This window comes from Carlito syrichta, unplaced genomic scaffold (genome assembly GCF_000164805.1).
Source record: "Carlito syrichta isolate Samal-C Ts95f unplaced genomic scaffold, Tarsius_syrichta-2.0.1 Scaffold309778, whole genome shotgun sequence".
Taxonomy (NCBI): domain Eukaryota; kingdom Metazoa; phylum Chordata; class Mammalia; order Primates; family Tarsiidae; genus Carlito; species Carlito syrichta.
In genome coordinates this window covers 345,086-364,203 of record NW_007253874.1, presented here as the reverse complement: position 1 = coordinate 364,203, position 19,118 = coordinate 345,086, and the positions used below count along the sequence as shown (strand labels likewise).

Genomic DNA, 19,118 nt, shown 5'->3' with positions numbered 1-19,118 from the left:
GTGTAAGGTTGTGATGGTCTTTGTGTAAGGTTGCGAGTTTTGTAGAGTATTTTTTGTTCTCAGACATGCAAATACACCTATTTGTCAGGGTTTTTTTTTGTAACATTAACGATTCCATTTTGAGTATGACAGCTTCACATGGTACATGACTATATAGCTAAAATTGATCAGAAAGACTGTTTTGGAGAAATAAAACAATTCTACCACTCAAACTGGGACACAGACGTTTAAGGCATTTTACCTAAGAAAGGGGATGAGATTGAAACTTTAAATGACCTCACATCTATCCTAGCACATGTGAGGGGACCCTGGGATGGGAGGGACAGTCGATCCTTTCGAAGGGGGTATGTCAGAGAGTCACTAGGATTGTTGGCCTTATAAGCAGAGTCCAGGGAGAGACTCCCAGCTCGAGGGCACTGGTCTTGGACCAGCGATGCCCCCAGTGGGATTCACATTCATTCAGCACATTTTCCTGAACACTCATGGGGCCCTGTCTTCTATTTACTATCAGCAGAGAAAGGAGACATGCATTCATGAATGACGTCTCTGCTCTTAAGACCCTGGGTCCTCACCTGGCAGATGTGTGGTCAGAGGCTGTCTGGGAAGCTCCTTGAAGAGAGCTAGGCATGCAGTTGATGCCTAGTTACCACTGCCATAATCAGGACCGTGTGGTTAGCTAGTAGCCCAGATGGGGGATCGGTGGGCCCTGCTCTGCTGTTCCAGAGGCTTCTGCTGGCCTACTGCAGAGCTTCTCTGCTGCAGCTCCCTGGCACCCACCATGGCCACCGCCAAGGGCATTCAGACTTAACAGAGACTGCCCAGGACTGTCCTCTTGGTAAAGGCAAGACAAGACTGGGCTATTTCAAAAGCAGCTTTTTTAGAGCCAAAGAATTTCAGTTAGAAAGGCCAAGGAAAAATCAATTGTCTCTGAGACAAATGTCCAAACAGGAAAATGATGGGGTTAGAAGTAGGTTCATGGAAGCAGATGAGGTGTTGTAGGGAAATCGCTGGATGAAAAGTTAGGTGATCTTGCCTGAGGCTGTCATTGCCACAGCTGACTCTCTGGGAAGTGTTAGGTGAGTCATGTCATCTCTTAAAGATGCACTTTCCTTACCTGTCATAAGGGTTGCTAATGCTCCCCCTGGGCTTGGTGGAGGTAGACCCCACAAGCTAATGGACTGGGAAAAACTTTGAAAATTTTCGTAAAGGCTCAGAGGGAGGCATTTTAATGTTCTGTGGCTCACAGTAAGGGTTCAGCTCTTTTCTAGCCTGGCCTTTGACCCTGCCCCTGAGGCCCCCATTGTGGGTCATGGGCAGTGCTAGTCACAGCTTTCTTCCTGGGTAGCCTCTGGTCTATGTCTGCACCTAGATGAAGAGGAAGGATGCTCTCTTAGTGAGCATCCCCAAGACAGAGGGCAGAGAGGAAACTACAGCCTAGCAAGTACAGTTTGTAAAGTCGGTTGTTGGGTAGACACCAAATCGTGACAGGATAGGAATTTACCCAGGCCCTGGGTTCATTGACTGCATGCCACCCTGTGGGCTCCAGGGCTACACCTCTTAACATGTGTCAATTCTGTCTCGCAGTCCGAAAACTCAGACCTGTTCTACGCTGTGCCTTGGTCCTGTGGGACCCTGGGCTTCCTGGTGGCTGCCGAAATCCGTATCATCCCTGCCAAGAAGTACATTAAGCTGCGGTTTGAGCCAGTGCGGGGCCTGGAGGCTATCTGTGACAAGTTCACCCGCGAGTCCCAGCGACTGGAGAACCACTTCGTGGAGGGGCTGCTCTACTCCCTGGATGAGGCTGTCATCATGACAGGGGTCATGACAGATGAAGCAGAGTCCAGCAAGGTAGGCCAGGCTGTCAGCTGCTGCAGACCAAGACTGGAGAAGCGGAAGACCTGGGTGGGCTGGGACTGAGCCCGTTACCTCACCCTGACCCTGGTGGCCATCTCTTTGAGACTACTCCCTGGGTCAGCCCACTTGGGGTCTACAATCAGGCAGCGGGGTCTACAATCAGAGATGTCTTGGGCAGTGATGAAAGCCTCCTGCCACTTACCAGAGATGTGCCCATCTCCTGATAGATGTCATCTTTGGTCCCCACAGCAACCCCATGTTATGAATGAGGAAACGGAGGCTCCAAGAGGTTGTGTAAACTTCCACAAGATATCAAAGCCAAGATCTGAGTCCTTGATTGGTTGCCTTGGAATCTAGTTTGACCTCCTTCCATTTACATTGTATAATTTTTATTCACAATTTTTTTCCCTCCATTTAGTAAGGATGTATGCCCATCATAAGAGACTTGGAAGGTATAAACATTAAAAACAAAGTCTAGACTCCACCTATTAACATGACTCAGAGCCAGCTGTTGCTAATGTGTTTAGTGTAGAGTCAGATCCCTGTGTCTGTGGGTTTTGTATCCAAGGATTCAACTAATTGCAGATAGAAAATATTTGGGCAGGAAAATGGATGGTCTCATCTGTATTGAACACGAACAGACTTTTTTCTTGTCATTACTCCTTAAGCATTACTCCTTAAACAGTATAACAGCTATTCTGTAGTATTTACATTTTATTAGGTTGTATACATAATGTAGAGATGATTTAAAGTATACAGGAAGATATGCATAGGATATACACAAATACTAAGCCATTTTATATGAGGAGCTTGAGTGTCCATAAATTTTGAGGGGCCCTGGAGCCAATCCCCCATAGATACTGAGGGGCAACTGTATTTACTTCCCTTTTTCTGTGCATAGCTTTTAAGTTTTCAAATTACAGAAATGGTGTAACAATGCTGAAATATATAAAGAAAAAGCTTAAATGAATCTCTTTGTACCCGAATCCTTGTGTGCAATCTTCCTGACCTGCTGCTATGTGTGTGGTATGTACATGGGCACACCCTCATCTCATTTGATAATATCTCACTGTTGCACGTAAATAATTGGTCTCACTAATCGCTTACTGATAAGCATTTATGTTGTGTAAATTCTTTTGCTCTTACAAATAAGATTGCATTGAGGGTTTCAGATTCTCCTTACATCGACCCTTGTCTTTTTGTGCAAATATTTGTGTAGGATTGAGTTTTTTTTAAAAAAGGTGGAATTTCCGGCCCATGGGTTTGAACACATGAACTATTGATAGCTATGACCAAGCAGCTTCCCAGGAGAGCCATGTGTATGCCCACTAGCAGCAATGGTATGCAAGAACGCCTTTTCCCTCCTTCCTTGCCAACACTGGATAGGATCATGCTTTCATTTCTGCCAATCTGATAGGGTTAAAAATAGCATCTCGTTTTATTTTCAGTTCTTGGATCACTTGTGAGGTAGAGCATCTCTTTGCTGAGTTTTTCAGTTTGTTTGTCTTTGTCTGTGATCACCTGTTCAAATGTGTCTTTTCTTGTTTAGTTTGATAAGCATTTCCCTGTGGTGTCAGACTACCTGCATAACTGTCATAGTCGATGGCTGTCTACAGAACATTACCTTGAGCCAAATGCCCTGTCACTGCCCCTTAGTTAGAAAGTTGCTTCCAGTGTTTTCATTATTTTAATTAATGGAGCAATAAGCATCTTTTGTTTGTAATTTGAATAATATCTTAAAGTAGAATTAGATCAAAGGACAGGCACTTCTTAAGGCTCTTGATCTATACCTGTATACTTAAAACGTTTTAAAATTCAAAAGGACTAGAAAAAGATCTGGTACCATGCCCTCTCCAAATAACGAAACAAGGCCCAGAGAAGGAAAGAGACTCTTCTGAGGACACACAGCTAGCACTGGGCAGATTTAAATTCTGGTCTCTGATTCCTGGTTCGACATTGGCTCCTCCACAGCTTCTAGACTGTAGCACCACTCACAAACACGGATCACTGTGGGACACTGTGGCACGTGCGGAAGATGGGGCCCTGGAACAATGGTGGCAACACTGAACATTGAGCCAAAGTGTGCTGGCCCTCCCGGGGCCCTGCCTCTGCCAGACCTGGCCAAAGACCTGCCAGCTTGTGTCACCTAGCACCTGATCCCCTAGCAGGGATGTCTAGACCAGAGGTTTTCCAACTGCTCTGAGGTATTCCCTTGAGACTCAGTAAGAGTAAAGCTGAGGGAGGGGACCAAGAGGAGTCACCAGCTCCAGTATCCAGGGCGCCTCTGCTGTCATCTGTTTGATGTTTTAGATTATAAGGTTACAATTTGGCAGAGGGGTTTGTGCAGCTATTAAAATGTGTGAACACCTGACCTGAATCCCTTATTTCCCCAGGAGAGACTCTGGCTCAGAGGGCCTTACCCAGAGGCTCTCTGGGAATCGGTGGCAGAGGGGTATTTGCCAGGTGCCCAGTGAGCAAGACCCTGATCCCCAATGAGGACAGGAGAGTGAGTGGCAGATACCATTAGATGTATGGACGTTTCATCTTACGAGCAATTTTTCCCAGAATTCCTGTCAGGAAGGCTGCTCAGGAATGTGTTCATGTGTGCCGGGCATTGTGATGGGTCCTTTGGAGGTACTGCCTGTGTGAGGCTCACTGTAGTCCTGCGAGGAGGCAGCCACCCCTATTTTCCAGGGGAGGCCCAGAGATAGGAGGTGGCTTGCTGTCATGGTGCTGGAGCTGGATTAGACCTCGTGCCGCCACCTGGCCTCCTCAGCGGCTGTGTGCCCAGAGGGATGGACAGTCTGGGTTCTTTATCATATCCTGGGCTTCTCTGGCATAAACATCACCTGATGGGTGAACACCTGTGAACACCAAGAGCACCGGGGTCCAGGTGCCCTCTAAATCTTGCTTTCGTGATGTAGCCAGTGCCATCACCAGGTGTGTGTGAGGCCTCACCTGGGGCTGCATCAGGTTGCTCTATTTCCTGCTGGGTTCTCGCCTTCACAGGCAGAGGCCAGCATTAGTGTCTTTTGCCCTGTCTTGTTCTAGCCACACCTAAACTGACCTGGGTGAACAGGCTCTTTGGTCCCAGATTCCTGGTCCATCATGGCCTGGTTTCCTCCCTGCAGGGTGGGCTTGCACAGAGGGTGACATCCAGATACGCGGCAAACGTGAAAGACCAGAGGTCAAGGGCAACGGGTGGCCTGGCCCCAGGGTGGAGGGGGTTGGCAAGGGGATGAGTAAAGACAGGCCAGCGAGGTCGGGGGACTGACACTGCCCCTCGTGGCCAGGCGTCGTGCTGGGCACTTTCTATGTTATCTCTTTTAGTCTTCCCAGCCACTCTAGGGGGTAGCACTGTCTCCATTTTTCCTGTACAGAAAATGAGGCTCAGAGACACTAAGTAACCTTCCCAGAATAGGCCAAGAGGGTTGAAAGTGGAAAAAGCAAGTTGGCAAACAGTATGTATAGGATGGTCCCATTTTTATAAAAACAGTGTGTGTGTGTACATGCATGTGTATGTGTGTGTATAGTTTCTAACAGGCACACAGAAGATCCCACCAAGTATATATCTTTATTGTCATTCACATGGGAAGAAACAGACTCAGAGAGTTACCTTCCTAAGGCCACACAGCTAGTGTGACTGGGCCAGGATGTGGCCCCAGCCACCCAACCCCGGAGCTTTGTGCTCTTTGTTCCATGGTTGAGGACACTGAGGCCCAGAGAAAGCTCAGTTAGCCCAGGGCACAGAGCAAGTTGAGTCCTGACCATCTAGGGCTAAAGAAGACACCAGCTCAATATATGATTTGGGTGCTGGGGCCCATAGGGCCGATGCCAGGGAGACGTGAGGTTTATCCTTGTGAGCATTCTGGAGATGGTGGTGGCTGCCTGGAGAGTGCTGTACCCAGGGACTGTGGAGCTTGGTTCAGGGAAAGCGCTGTGGACCCTGGGTTGCAGGGATGGTAGGGGTGACCCAAGCCCAGTGTTTTTGCCAACACTGGCCTCAGCAGAGGTGAGAGGAGGCAGGGAATCCCCCGCATGGAGCACTGCATCAGGGCAGACACTGGTAAACATTTGCACAGGCTAGGATGGGGTCGCTGAGTTCTGTAGACTGTCAGGGACTCACTGTTTGGCCCTGGGCACACACCACTTAACCTCTTTGAGCTTCTGTTCTCTCTGCTGGAGAATACCCGCTGTGCCTAACCTCGCCCGGCTTTTAAGAGTCTCAAAGGCAGTAATAGACATGAAAGAGCTTTGAAAAGGCCAGGAGTGCTGCACAGAAGCTGGGTATCACTGTTACGCCCTGATAGCACTGGGCGCTTGTCTGTGGGCTGATCACAATGCCCTCTGTCATTTCAGCTGAATAGCATTGGCAATTACTACAAGCCGTGGTTCTTCAAGCACGTGGAGAATTATCTGAAGACAAACCGAGAGGGCCTGGAGTACATTCCCCTGAGACACTACTACCACCGCCACACGCGCAGCATCTTCTGGGAGCTCCAGGTGAGGCTTGGGTTTCCTCCAGCTCTGGTTCCTCCAGGCTGGCTAGGCAGAGAGCCAGGACGGTTAACATTGGAGCCACACTCTCTGCCTTCAGGGAAAAGAGTGACTTTGTCCTAAGGAACTAGGATGCCTTCTCAAGCGGCAACACAGCCGTTTCCTTCTGAGGGAACCAACCACATTCAGTTAAAGCAGAGGCTCTTACAAAGCATCTGCTTGGCACCAGGAAGTGGGCCACCGGGCGGTCCTGGGGGACACAGACCTGTTCCGTCCTAGAGGAACAGTTAGCCTTGCCAAGCAGACAGATCCTGGCACTGGAAAGGGCCCTGAGAACAGAAGGAGGGAATAGCCAGCTCTGTCTAGGGCTCGAGGTAGCAGTCAAACTTGGCCTTCAAAGGTGAGCAAGACTTTGCTGTTGCATGTATGGAGGGGTGGATGGATGGGGAGCAGTGACATTTTAAATAAGAGGGATCAGGGAAGGCCCCTTAGGGGATGACTTGTGAGCAGAAACCTAGGGAGGGCAAGCCAGGCAGCCCTTGGGAGAGTGCCCAGAGAAACAGCCTGAGACCAGGCTTAAACTGGGCTAACATAAAATTAGCCGTTGTAAAATGTATAGTTCAGAGGAATTTAGTACATCCACGGTGCTATTCAGTTACCATCTCCATCTAGTTCCAAAGCGTTTTCATCACCCTAAAAGGAAACTCCATGCCTGATAAGTAGTCACTCACTCCCCATTCCTCCTTCCCCCAGCCTATGGCAACCACCCATTTGCTTTCCATTCGTGTGGATTTACCTGTTCTGGATATTTCATATAAGTTGAATCATACATGAGCCTTTTGCAAATGGCTTATTTCGCTTGGCATAATGTTTTCATGTGTCAATATTTCACTTCCTTTTTTGGCTGAATAGTTCTTCATTGTGCATATAGGCGACATTTTGTTTTTCCTCTCATCTCTTGAAGGACATGTGGGTTATTTCAACCTTTTGGCTACTGTGAACCATGCAATTTGAACAGGCATGTACAAGTACTTATTTGAATACCTGATCTCAATTCTTTGGAGTATAAACCTAGGAGTGGAATGACTGAGTTCTATGCTAATTCTATGTCTGACTTACAGAGGAACCCTCAAACTGTTTTCCACAGAGGCTGTGCCATTTGACATTCCCACAGGCAATGTATGAGTGTTCCAGTCTTTTAGCATTCTCACCAACACTGGTGTTTAAGTTGTTGTTGCTATTGCTGCCGTCTTACTGAGTATGAAGTGGCATCTCATTGTGGCTTTGATTTGCATTTTCCTAATGACTACTGGTGTTGACCATGTTTCTGTACGTATGTCAGCCATTTGTATATCTTCTTGGGTGAAGTTTCTTTTCAAGTCTTTTGCCCCCTTTTTAAATTGGGCTGTTTGTCTTTGTGGTTGAGATGTAAGAGTTCTTTTATGGATGGTAGACCCTTATCAGACATGATTTGTAAATATTTTCTCCCATTCTGTATGTTTCTTTTCACTGTCCTGGTAATGTCCTTTGATACACAAAATTTTTTAATTTAGATGAGGTACAGCTTATCTGTTTTCCCTTATATTGTTTGTGCTTTTAGTGTCCTATCTAAGAATCTATTCCCAAATCCAAGGTCATGAAGATGTACCCCTCTGTCTTCTTCTAAGAGCTTTAAGATTCTATCTTATATTTAGATTGTTGAGTGACGTCAGAGTCCAACTCCATTCTCTTGCATGGAGCCATCCAAGTGTCCTAGTTGGCTGCATGTGTTTGAAAAACAGCAAGAAGGCCGCTGAGCCATGGTGGGGAATGAGGTCAAACAGCCACCAGAGGCTAGATCATGTGGCTCCTAGTAGGACAAGAAAGACTTTATATTTTATTCTAAGTGCGAAAGAAAGCCAGCGAGGACTTTGAGTAGAAAAAGTGACATGACCTGATTTTTGTTTTAAAAGAATAACTTTGACAGCCGGATGGAGAGTGGGTGGGGTGGGAGGCGGACAGAGCGGAAGAGTAGAAGAAAGATTTCTGGTGTCCAGGACAGCAGCAGACAACAGGAGGCGGAAAGAAGTGCCAGATCTGGGAGATGTTGAAGGCTGAACCAACCGGCAGCATCTCCAGGCAATTGGCTGCGGGTGTGATCCCAGGTTCGGGAACCAAGAACTGGGTGAACGGAGGTGCTCTTGGCTTCCATGGGACGTGTGAGGGAGGGGCTGGGAAGGGGAATCCAAAGTTCCGCATGGGACATGTCGGCTTGAGATACCGTTCAGGCCACCAGGCAGGACAGCAGCAGGGGCTGGCTCGTGTGTCAGGACTTCAGGAGTTCAGTGGATGTTGGGACTCCACACCCGAAAGTGGGCACCAGCTGCAGGGAAACGTTATCGACAGCCATGCAGGTCGGATGGGTGAGGGTTTTACAATATTCATAAATACAATGAATAGGCTGGATATGGTGGCTCATGCCTGTAATCCCAGCATTTTGGGAGGCTGAGGCAGGAGGATCCCTTGAGCCCAGTTCCAGACCAGCCTGAGCAACATAGCAAGACTATCTCTACAAAAAAAAAAAAAATATATATATATACACACACACACACACACACACATATTAGCCAGGTGTGGTGGCACACACCTGTAGCCCCAGCTACTCTGAAGGCTGAGACAGAAAGATTGCCTCAGCCCAGGAGGTTGAGGCTGCAGTGAGCCTTGGTCGTGCCACTTCGCGCCAGCCTGGTCGACAGAGCGAGACTGACTCAAAAACAGGAAAGAAGGAAGAAAGAAAGAGAGAGGCTGACATATCCAGTTTCTTTCCCAGAAACTTTGGACTGGATCTTATAAACAGAAGCCACGTCTGTGTCTTGGGCGGCACCGAGACAAGATGATGGTAGATACCTGCACCATTGCTCCCCAGACACAGGGCCCATACACCATAGGGAAGAGATGTGTAGGACAGTTCAAGTAGGTAACATCAAGATTGTTTGGACCTGCAAGCTGGATTTATGGTAAGCACTACCCTTAGACAAGGAACAGTAGATATACTGAAAATCTTAGAGGCCATCCCTGAACAGGGATTAATTAGAAACCAAAATGGCGGATTAGCAGACAAGAGGGAGTTGCTTGAGCCTTCACAATATAGCCTCCCAGAAGCCACGGGAAGACTGTCTCAAAAAGGAAGAGAACCAACTGTGTCAAATGCTACTGAGGGTGGTGAGGACAGAGAGTGACCTCTGGTCATTGTTGACTTTGGGCGAAGGGTTGAAGCTCTGACCAATGAGTTCGAGGAAGCATAAACCATGAAAACAAACCTGAGTGGCTCACATAAAGGAAAGCAGAGAAGTAGGGTGATAACTGGAGGGGGGTTTAGGACCAAGAGAAGCTATTTTGTTTGTGTGACAGTTTTAAGACTGGAGAGATGATAGCATGTTTATGTGTTGTGAGAATGATCCAGCAGAGGAAGAAATGCCAGTGCAGGAGAGCAGGTGTATTTACTAATAGGGCAAAGTCTTGGGTAGGGGAGGGGGGCGGTTCCTGTGCTCAGGTGGAGACATTGCCTTTGACAGGGATGCAGTGCTAATAGAATGGATACAGTTGCTATGGATGGGAGGCTGATGTGATGGTGGAGGGTGTGGGAGTTCTGATGGCTTCTATTTTCTCAACAAAACAGGCAAGGATTTCAGCAGAAACGAGAGGGGAGGGGATGTCGGCAGCTTGCGGAGAGATGTGAAATTGTCCTTTGGAGAGTGGGAAATGAATTATTTGGGGCAATGCCACAGATTTGCAGCAGCTCTGGGTCTACCTGAGACTCACGCTCCTGCATTTACAGCGACCAGCCCTGTGACTGTTCAGCTGTGTGGGTGAGTGGAGTAGGTAGAGAGGTGTATTTAACCTTGGGTGAGGTGCTGCAGGAGAGTGTGCGGAGCAGGCAAGAGTGAGGACCCTCGGGCATGGTTCTGATCACGAGTCTAAGCCAGCTGAGAAAGGAGACAGGATGTGAGGGGCTTCCAGGGACTGACGAGAGGCCAATAGGGTAGACTGGACGCCCCAGGTGGGGTGAAGCCTTGAAGTCAGGGTACTAGTGGTATGGACCCGAGAGTTGGTGATGTCAGGGGCAAGCACTTGCAACTGATACTGTGGAGACAATGCGTACAGGCAACAGAACAAAGCCTAGGGGTCGGCGGACTTTCTTAAAGGGCCACACAACAAATATTTTAGGCATTGCAAGCCACAGAGTCTCCCAGCCACTCAGATCTGTCACACAAAAACAGCCACAGGCAATAAACGAATGAGGTGACTGGCTCCACCGAAACCTTATTTACAAAAACAGGCAGCAGAACAGATTTGACCAGCAGGCTGGCTTTGGCTCCCAAACGGCTCCCCACGGGCCATCATTTCTGTCCCTTCCTCGAGGGTGTCACATGAGAGTCAGTGGCCAAGGACATGTGGAAGATCAGGTCACCATAATATTAAAAAAAAAAGGAGGTCAGGAGCTGGGAGGCCAAACATGGGCTGGACCATCTCGGTGGGGTTTTTTTTTTTTTTTTTTAAAGAAACATGATCTCACTCTGTCACCCAGGCTGGAGTGCAGTGGCACAGTCATAGCTCACTGCAGCTTCAACCTCCTGGGCTCAAGCAATCCTCCCACTTCAGCCTCCCAAGTAGCTGGGCCTGTAGGTGCGTACCACCATGCCTAATTTTTAAATTTTTTGTAGAGACAGGTTTCACTATGTTGCCCAGGCTGGTCTTGAACTTCTGGCCTCAGGTGATCCTCTCACCAGGGCCTCCCAAAGCACTGGGATTATAGGCATGAGTCACTGTGCCCTGCCTTTCTGTGTGTATTAGAGAGAAAAGGAGGAGGCCAAGGTGCTGGGAGGCCAGATGTGGGCTGAACCATCTCTGTGGGTATTAAATCACCAAAAGTTAATGTTGAAGGAGGTAACAGTAATCCAGCATCCAGTGATGGGAGTGCTGGGGTGGGGGGGTGAAGGAGCATCCAGTGATTCGGGATCTGGAAAGGGGGAGCAGTGGGTGTGGGAAGAGATATTGGGCATGTGCCTCAATGTTGCTGAGGTTGGTCTGGGGGCAAGGGATGAAACAGAGAACTGGAAGCAGCAATGGGGCCCCAAAGGACTCTGCCTCAGCTTCATCGATGCCAGTGCAGGCGGGTCTTAGGGGGGAAATGATACCACTGAAGAGGGCTTCCAAGGACAGGCAGGGTCCATTTAAGAACATGGAGAGGAAAAGATTGCTCAGAGGAGAGACTGATGCTGGAGGGGGTCTTTCGAGGTCATGCCACAAAAGAACAAAGGAAGGGCTTGGGAGATCGAGGGCAGTGGCTGATTAAGAGATGCTGTGTTGCTGTAGCAGGTTAAATATGCAGGTAATGAGACACCTGGAAGGCCTTGGCAACTAAGAAACAGGATGGAGGCATGATCGAATACACCTGGTGCGCTCTTAGGAGGAAGTGATTGGTAAGGTGTGATGCTGGGCTCGGTCCCTTAGGCAGATGCGATAGGTGGTGGCAGGGGTGAAGGGTGTCTCATCACAGCCTGGGGGGCTCTGGGGTTCCCCCGTTAGTCCTACCTTGGACAGTATCAAGGCCCAGAGCAGGTGGAAGGCAGTTTTGCCAAGGGCAGAAGATGCTGTGAGTCCTTCATCCCTGCCGAGAGCACTGTTAAGGTTGGGGAGGTCTGATTTTATTAAGAGCAAGAATTCAAGAGACAGGAAAGAGGAGCCCGGGAGAGACGATGAGAAACCATCAGAAAGAGAACAGGAGTTACCATGAATCACTCCTGGTGTGGTAGATGTTATGCTGAATACATGACAAGCTTCATCTTCCCAACAACCCTGTGAGGGTAGGCACTCGTGTCATTTCCAGTTCACAGATGAGGAAACTGAGGTTTAGGTTACCCAAAGTAAGTATCACAACTCAGTGAGAGACAGAGTGTATTAGTTATTCTACTGCTTCAGAGTAAACTAAACCAGAGGGTTAAAACATCTACCTTGCAGCGTCTGACAGTCGAGGATTTGGGAGTGGCCCTGGCTCAGGGCCTCTCATGGTGACAACTGGGCAGCAGGTCATCTGGAAGCTTGATGGGAGCTGGAAGATCCCCTTCCAGGAAGGCTCCCCCACATGGCGGTTGACCAGAGGCCCCAGTTCCTTGCCACATGGGCTCCTTGAGTGTCCTCACGAGGCAGGTGATTCAAGAGAGACCAAGGAGGAGTCTGCAGTGCCTTTTATGGCCCTCAAGCCATGCCTGTTACCTCCACCATCTTCTACTTATTAGAACCAAGACACTAAGTCCAGCCCACACTCCGGGGAGGGCATTAAGCTCGGGCCATACTTTAAAACCACTGCACAGAACTGGGATTCAAAATAGGGTTTGTCTTATATTTCTGTGCTGTGAAATGAACACTGGCCTACACTGCCTTCAGCAAAGGTAGAATCTGGAAGAATGGGCTGGTAGTATATTAGAGAGACTTGGCTCTACATCTGTGAGGGTGCCGGGAAGCAGGACAGGGCAGGGGAGATGACAAGCGGGGGTGCAGTCCCAGAGAAGGCCTCAGCCAACTCACAGGGATCCCCGGGTCAGATGGCTCTCCAGGGTTGTGTCACCTCAAGGCATGGCCAGGACTCTACACCGCACCTCACCCCATCAGCCCACCACTGTGGGCCTGACCTTGGAGGAATTGCTCCCGTCTACCAAACCGCTTCCCTGGTATAATTCCTCCCCCTCTTGGGGGCCGTTCCTCCCTGCCGAAGGAGGCCCTTGAGTGAACCCAGTGTGGCCAGGCCTGGGCGCTGAGCCCCTCACGAAGCTGCCTTCTGGGGATTGGCCCATCGCGATCAACTTGTGCCAGGCCTGGCTGGTTCAGTCACTTCCCCTCCCCGGTCTTGGTCAATCAGCAATACTTGGGGTCAGGGTCTGCGGCATCATTTGCAGGGCCCAGGACAAAAAGCAATCAAAAAGTGCCATTGAAGGTACTAAAATATAGAGCTTTTTCCCTTCTTCCGTGGTCTCTCTCTTGTCGTAAATATTTGCAATTTAATGTCATTCTAAGTAAAGAAAAATTAAAAATTTAAATTATTAGCATGAATGTTACTGTTCATTTTAAAAATACAAATATAAGAGCATCTAAGTCCTCATGCATATGGATTTCCTGGTTGCATAAAACTAACTCGACTGTTTTTATTTCGCCGCTTTGCTACATACACAGCCCGCCAGCACTGCCTTTGGCTTACTGCTGAGGAAGGAAGGAATGAAAAAAGGAGCCAAGCGTAGCCCTGACTTGTGCTTTCCTTCTGTGTCACCATTTCAGCATAAGCAGTTGGCTGACACAGGGCATTAATAGCAGTAAGAGAGGATACTACAGGGCCCTGGTGTTCAAAGCAGGCTGCCGTCCCTGCCCTAGGCTGGGCCCTTTGGTTCTGCTGGAGTCCCTGCAGCCCAGTGGGGCAGAGATGGCCAGCAGCGGGCAGGACACGGACAAGGGCAAGGGGGACCAGAGAGCAAGGGCTGAGGGGGACAAGGCTGCAGTGAGGGTCCCTGGAGTGGCCAGCCTCATCGAGTGGGCGGGACAAGTTCCCAGTATCCCTGGTCACTAAGGAACAGAGGGTAAGTAATGGGTGGACAGAGGTGGCGAAGGAGAGGGGCAGGGCACATGTTTAAAACTTGAACTTGCTGAGGCTGAGGCTAGAAAAGGAGTGGTTTCAGCTGATATGTTTGGCTAACAATGGGCTGTTTTTAGCAGGAGAAAACACACACACAAATGGCTTTTAAACACAAGAAAGGTGATGCAGTCTCACCAGAATTAGAGACAGGCAAGACAAAACTACCCAAGTCTCATTTTTCACCTGCCAGAGTGGAAGACAATCTAGAAGTCTGATAACACACTGTGCGGACGGACGTCGTCTGGGAGAGTATAAAATGGTACAAGCTCTGAAACAGTAGCCACTAAAACTGCACACACCATTCGAACCAGAATTTTCCACTTCTAGGCATTTATCTTACAGACACTAATAAATGGGCATAGGCGCCTGGACAAAGGACTGTCCATTAGTGTAGAACTGATTGCACAAATTTTTACAGTGCATCCATACAACAGAGCGTGAGTCAGCCCTTTCCTTTTTATGGAAAGGGCTAGGTAGTGAACAGTCCAGGTTCTGTGGGCCATAACATCTCTCTGGTAACTACTGGACCCCTGTGTACACATTAGGCGCCTGCCACCCAATACAGTAGCACTGTCTGTTGGTACACAAGATACAGTAATGAGCAGGGCGCCCTAAAAATCCATTTGTGGGTTTTGCTTTTTGTTTTTTTAAAGTCCATCTGCTTGTCTACGCATCAGATGTTTCCAGAAGGCTATGTAAATAATTCATGCCAATGGTTGCCCCTGGGGAGAGGGAGGAGGTTGGGGTGGGAGGGTAACAGAGTCAGGAATGTGTGAGGAGGCTTAACCTTTGTACTGGTGGGATCTCTACTGCGGGGCGTGTGTTGTTTTTTCCAAAGATAACCAAGGAAACGCTCAAGCCATGCTATTTATTGAGCTCCTGTTGTGTGTCAGGCATTGATGTAGCTGCAGGGATCTAAGAAGAAATCAGGCGGGATGCTGCCCTCATGGGAGTGGTCTGGCGATCCCAGGGAGGGATCGTGAGGGGGGAGCCACTCAGCCATTGGCACATATGTGTGTGTCTGCTTTTGGGAAGCCACCCTTGGCCCCTGATCTGATAGGGACCCTTTCACAAGTGGCTCCTGCCCATCTCTGTTCCAGCAAGTCCCACACTACATATAGTCCAGTGGCCTGTCTCTTCCACACCTGAGGGAGTGAGCATCTTAAGAACAGAGACCAGGTCATTTGCTTTGTTAAACTCTGGTGTGTTCATGTGGCTCTTTGAGCTTTGGCCCCATCCCCTACCTTGGAGAGGTGAATCTCCTCTTTCTCTCTAATTTACTTTCTAAATAAACTATATTTTCCAATCCAAAAAAAAAAAGAACAGAGACCAGGCCTCGGTTATCTTGGTTTCGTAGCGCCCAGCCTAGGAAGAACCTGGTACTTGACCTCATAGACCCTCGTAATTGTCTAATGAATGAAAGAACAGCCTTGGCTTCAAGGGCCAGGAGCTATGGGATGGGGCATCCGGTGGACATGGTGACAATAAGGTGGCAAGACTTGGAGCAGGGAGAAAGATGGTGAGCCAAAGTCCTCTGTGTAGGGTGGGCAGGATGGCCATGGAGGAGCTGGGGGGAGCAGAGGGCATTGTCGGGGAGACACAGCGAAGAGGGAGGCGGTGCCCCCCCCCCCGTGTCAGTTTGAAGCGTGAAAAGGGAAGAACAGCGTCTGCTTGGGAGAGTTTCCAGGGAGACCGAGCTGGGGTTGGGGGAGGACAGGTGAGTGGTTAGGCTGTGAGCAAATGAAGCTGGAACCAACTGGCTCCTTGTCAAACTTGAGCCAGACTTCAACCACCCCGTGAGAGCTGCCCCCAGCTGTGTGACCTTGGGGAAGGTGCTTAGGCTTTCTGAGCATCACTCTTCTCATTCAGCAGCATTCATGTCCCAAACATTTATGGAATGCTTGCTCTGTGCCATCCCCTCTGCCTCATTACTCAGAACAGGCATGGTAGCTACATGATCATTTTGCTCCGGGCACGCGGCTAAGTGCCTTCCATCCAGTAGCTCATTATCTGCCCAAGCCCCATTTTACAGAAAGGAAACTGAGCTCAGAGCAGTTAAGTAACGAGCCCAAGGTCATCGCAGCTGGTGAATGCCAGCGCTGAGAATCAAACCTAGACCCGCCTGGCATCGTCCTAGGTACCATCACATCCCCGCAGGTAGGGGAGCTGTGCCCTGCACAGGACAAGCACTGGCCCTGGCCTCACGCACATGGAGACATTTGGCCTTGCTGGTCCCTCCTCTCCCCCCGACCTCTGTCTCCCAGGACATCATCCCCTTCGGCAACAACCCCATCTTCCGCTACCTCTTTGGCTGGATGGTGCCTCCCAAGATCTCCCTCCTGAAGCTGACCCAGGGCGAGACCCTGCGCAAGCTGTACGAGCAGCACCATGTGGTGCAGGACATGCTGGTTCCCATGAAGTGCCTGCCGCAGGCCCTGCACACCTTCCACGACGACATCCACGTGAGTGGGCGAGGCAGGGAGGGTGCCCCCACTGGGCTCCATGGATGCCTCGGTTCTCTCCCCTGAACCATGCCACCCATCTGGGCCAAGCCCACCCTCTGGGTCTCAGTTTTCCCAACTGTAAAATGAGGGCCTTGTCCCTACGCCTACTGAGGCCTTAGCTGGCTCAGCGATGGCGCCCATGGAGAGGCAGCGTAGGGCCTGGTAACCAGCATTCCCGTGGCCTGCCCCAATTGTGTCCTCCGGTGTGGTGGAGTCATGGTGTTCTCAGCCAGGGCTGGGTGCAGGGAGTGAAGCTGAGAGCAGACAGAGGGGGTCCCTGGAGAATGCGGCAAGGCCGCCTTTTGTGGGGGTGTGAGTGGGCCAGCCATGAGCCTGTCACTGTTGGAGCAAAATCACTAACACCCACCTGGTCTACCCAGGTCTACCCCATCTGGCTGTGCCCGTTCATCCTGCCCAGCCAGCCGGGCCTGGTGCACCCCAAGGGAGACGAGGCCGAGCTCTACGTGGACATCGGAGCGTATGGGGAGCCACGCATCAAGCACTTCGAAGCCCGGTCCTGCATGAGGCAGCTGGAAAAGTTTGTCCGGAGTGTGCATGGGTGAGCGGCCCAGAGTATCGTCCAGCCCCTCTGGCTGAGACCCCCGGGTGCTGCTCCAGGGGAATGAGTCAGCTCTGGAATGAGAACCAGAAGCCCCAGCTGGACCAGCTGGTTGTTTAGGGACCCCGTAGCCATGGCAGCCTCTGATTTGGGAGGCAAGTTGTGAAGGGTGGTCAGGAGGTAGCCTTGCAGGACTGCTTGCCCCTCCTTTCCCCACAGCCCCCTCCTCCACAAAGGGCAGATGAAGGGTGTGGGTTTAGATCTGTTCCGGGGTGGCTGCTCCAGATCAAAAGGCCAGAGCTATGGCGGGTGGGATTCCAGACCGTGAAAGCCTTGGAGAGGCTGGGACAGGGCATGGCTCAGAAAACAGCCTAGCACTGCTGGACAAATCTCGGAGGAACTGTGCTGGCCAAAAGAAGTGAGGGAAAAGGATGCTGTGTAAGCCCATGGGTCTAGAGTTCCATACAAGACACTTGCCTCCGTGTGGACAGAAGGCACATCAGTGGTTGCCTGGGGATGTCGCCGGGCAGCGGACAGCAGAGGCATGAGGAAGGTTTGGGGGTGATGGACATGACCTCTGTCTGGACTGTGGGTCCTTAATTGCATACCATGTCATGCTTATACAGCTGTACTCCTTAAACATGTGCAGCTTATTGAATATCAAGAACAGGTTAGAAGCCGGGGCCAGGCCCCGTGGCTCATGCCTGTAATCCCAACACTTTGGGAGGCTGAGGCCAGAGGATCGCTTGAGCCCAGGAGGTTGAGGCTGCAGCGAATCATGATCATGCCACTGCACTCCAGCCTGGGTCATCTAGGGAGACCCCAAGCAAAATTAAAAAAAAGAAAAGAAGGTTAAGAAGAAAACAGCCTTACCACTTCACCAGGGTAGGCAGCTGTATCTCAGGCCAAACAGAGCAGAGGAGCCCAGCAGTCCAAGTTCTACTGCTAACTCTGCCTCCACCACTAAGGCACTTAGTCCCCGAGCCCCAATTCCCCATCTTGCAGATGGGGATAAGAACTCCTGCACCACCCTGTGAAGGGGATTAAAGCAGAGAAATCCTCCAAGAGCACCTCCTGAGCTGCAAAGCATACTGGGTATAGGGGCGGTGGGATTTCTCTCCCACCCAGCCCCCACCCAGCCCCCACTTGCATCCTCACTCCCTTCTTTGCCTCTGCAGGTTCCAGATGCTCTATGCCGACTGCTACATGAACCGGGAGGAGTTCTGGGAGATGTTTGACGGCTCCCTGTACCACGAGCTGCGGGAGCGCCTCGGTTGCCAAGACGCCTTCCCCGAGGTGTATGACAAGGTCTGCAAGGCCGCCAGGCACTGAGCCGGAGCCTGCCTGGAAAGACAGATGCGTGTGGGTGGACAGGCATCTTCCCTTCACTTGAGCTTGGCTGCTTTCCCAGACCCACACTTCCAGAGAGAAGCCCCTCCAGAAACCTCGCTCAGACAGGCCAGCACCTTCCTCCCGGCTTCCTGGTGCAGCCCAGAGGAGTGGAAAGCAATGGGATTTGGAGTCAGATGTACCTGAGTCCAATCCCTGTTCGGCACTCATTGGCTGTGTGACTCTGAGTGTGTCTCAGCCCCTCTGAGCCCGAGTCCCTTCATCTGTTGGAAGGGGATAGCCATGCCTACCCGCATTGTTATCACTGAGTCCAGTGCTGCTCATGTGGAAGGTGCTGGGTGAGCGGTAGCTACTGCTGTTGCTTCCTGGCCGGCATCCTCTCTGCAGTTAAGTCTGAAAAGGCTCCACGCGAGCTCACCCGTGCATGGTCTTGGCTGGAACAATGAAGGGGATGCCCTGGAGTTGCCCCGCCATTGCCTCAGTCGGCCAGATGAGCCTCTCACAGGGGAAGGAGGGCTCCTCTCTCTACCCCGGGGGCATGGGAGGGCACCCAAGGGGGCGGGCAGGCCCAAGACGTGCTGTGCCAAAGCCAGGTCTGATTCCAAAGTTCTCCCTGCCGTCCATGGTGCCGCCCCACCCCTTCCTCCCTCACGCCCAGGTTCGCAGGCCCACTTCAACCATCCCTGAGTCC

General features: G+C 50.6%; 1 protein-coding gene across 1 annotated transcript in view; it reads left to right on the top strand.

Annotated features, from left to right (window-relative positions):
• DHCR24 (24-dehydrocholesterol reductase) overlaps positions 1–18,677 on the top strand; it is a 29,540-nt gene extending 10,863 nt beyond the window's left edge. The window contains exons 5-9 of the mRNA XM_008067813.2: positions 1,585–1,848; positions 6,214–6,357; positions 16,279–16,476; positions 16,899–17,077; positions 18,256–18,677. Of these exons, the coding sequence (XP_008066004.1) occupies positions 1,585–1,848; positions 6,214–6,357; positions 16,279–16,476; positions 16,899–17,077; positions 18,256–18,409 (939 nt within the window). The 3' untranslated portion in view covers positions 18,410–18,677. The remainder of the gene's footprint in view (positions 1–1,584; positions 1,849–6,213; positions 6,358–16,278; positions 16,477–16,898; positions 17,078–18,255) is intronic.
• Positions 18,678–19,118: the final 441 nt, after the last annotated feature.